Source organism: Lepus europaeus, chromosome 22, assembly GCF_033115175.1.
Source record: "Lepus europaeus isolate LE1 chromosome 22, mLepTim1.pri, whole genome shotgun sequence".
Taxonomy (NCBI): Eukaryota; Metazoa; Chordata; class Mammalia; order Lagomorpha; family Leporidae; genus Lepus; species Lepus europaeus.
The window spans coordinates 43,254,570-43,256,576 of NC_084848.1; the positions used below are offsets into that span (position 1 = coordinate 43,254,570).

The window sequence follows — 2,007 nt, forward strand, 5'->3', positions numbered from 1 at the left end:
TGCAGGAGTCCAAGGGCTTGAGCCATCTCCCATTGCTTTCCCAGGCCATAGCAGAGAGCCAGATCAGAGATGGAGCAGCCGGCACCTGAATCATTGCCCATATGGGATGCCAGCACTGCAGGTAGCAACTTTGCTTGCTATGCCACAGTGCCAGCCCTGATAATGGATTCTTACTGAGCTCATACAATAACATTGCCATAAGAAATCAAAAAAGTTTTGCATGTTAGAGGAATCAAGTAGGTGGAAAAGTAAACATTTCCATCTGTTTACAAAATTATACTAAAGTATATTAACCAATAGAAATTGTAGAAATCTTCCTGAATCTAGATGAAACACTGAAATGCAGAACCAAAAATTTTTAAATAAAAGCATAGAAATCCATAAATATGATTAATTCAATCTCATTTAACTAATTCTTGTTTGAATTCCACTAGCAGGTTTTTTAAAATAATTATTTTATTTATTTGAAAGACAGTTACAGAGAGAGACAGAGACAGAGAGAGAAAGCACTTCCATTTGTTAGTTCACTCCCCAAATGGCTGAAACAGTTGGTGCCGAGCTGATCTGAAGCTAGGATCCAGGAGCTTCTTCTGGGTCTCCCATGTGGATGTAGAGGTCCAAGGACTTGAGCCATCCTCTGTTGCTTTCTCAGGAACATTAATAGGGAGCTGGATCAAAAGTGGAGCTCCCAGGACTCAAACTGGTGCCCATATGTAATGCTGGAGCTTCATGCCAGGGCTTTAACCCACTGTGCCACAGCACCGGCCCCTCTACTAGCAGTTTAATGGGGTTTTTAGTTTTTTTCTTTCCCTCAGCATTCTGGAAATTATTGTCTAAAGTAGCCTAAGATCTGTATTTAAGAATATTTTTTGTCCTGTCGGCCGGTGGGCGCGGCGCGCTCTGCCTGGCGCGCAGGCTGCGGGGCCATGAGGATGCGAGCGGGGTCCCGCGGCGGCCCGCAGCCCCAGGAGCCCCGTTGAAGCCTGCGCGGCGACCCGCGAACCTGCGACATGGGCCTGCACCTCGGTGGCCTGAGTGTGGGTGACTTCCAGAAGGTGCTCATGAAGACGGGCCTGGTGCTGGTGGTGCTGGGCCACGTGAGCTTCATCACAGCCGCATTCCTCCACGGCACGGTGCTGCGCTACGTGGTCACCCCCCGCGACGCCGTGGCTCTGCAGTACTGCGTGGTCAACATCCTCTCGGTCACTTGCACCATCGTGGTCATCACCGCAGGCATTGCAGCCATTGTGTTGTCACGGTACCTCCCCAGCAACCCTCTGCGCTGGATGGTGTTTAGCTCGAGCATGGCCTGTGCTCTTCTCTCTCTGACCTGTGCCCTTGGCCTCTTGGCCTCCATCGCCGTGACCTTTGCCACCCAGGGCCGGGCACTGCTGGCTGCCTGCACTTTTGGGAACCCTGAACTCCTGGCGCTGGCACCCGACTTTCCCTTTAACCCCACACGCATTTACAGCTCCGGCCTGTGTCTCTGGGCCATCGCGCTCGTGCTGTGCCTGACCGAGAGCGTGTTTGCCGTGCGCTGCGCGCAGCTCACCCACCAGCTGCTAGAACTGAGGCCCTGGTGGGGGAGAAGCAGCCACTACACGATGCAGGAGAGCCCAGAGCCCACCGAGGGCAATGACCTGCTGAGCTGCACCAGCTCCGTGCCGCTGACCCTCTGAGAGTGGAGGCCTCGCCTGGGCCCCGTGCCTGCAACTGAGTCCACACCGGGACCAGGCCAGGATCCCTGGAGCCGGCCCAGGAGGGCTCAGTGGACCCTCGGGGACCGGGGTGGGGCTTTCTCCTGGCCACCCTGCCCATTGCACTGAAACGAGACTTTATTGTGAAGTTATTAAAAAGAACAGAGATGCTCAAAAAAAAAAAGAATATTTTTTGTTAAACTGATTTCAAGTGTTTTTAGAGAATACAAAATTATGGATGGCACAAGTCTTTAAATATACATGGTTAAAATGAAATTGATTAATTGACATGAGCCACTTACATTCATTC

General features: G+C 51.6%; 1 protein-coding gene across 1 annotated transcript; it reads left to right on the plus strand.

Moving 5' to 3' along the window:
• The first annotated feature begins 1,010 nt into the window (after positions 1-1,010).
• Positions 1,011-1,695, plus strand: LOC133751551 (transmembrane protein 54-like). The gene has a single exon (XM_062181659.1). It carries the CDS (start codon positions 1,011-1,013, stop codon positions 1,677-1,679), a length of 669 nt encoding a protein of 222 aa, XP_062037643.1. The 3' UTR covers positions 1,680-1,695.
• Positions 1,696-2,007: the final 312 nt, after the last annotated feature.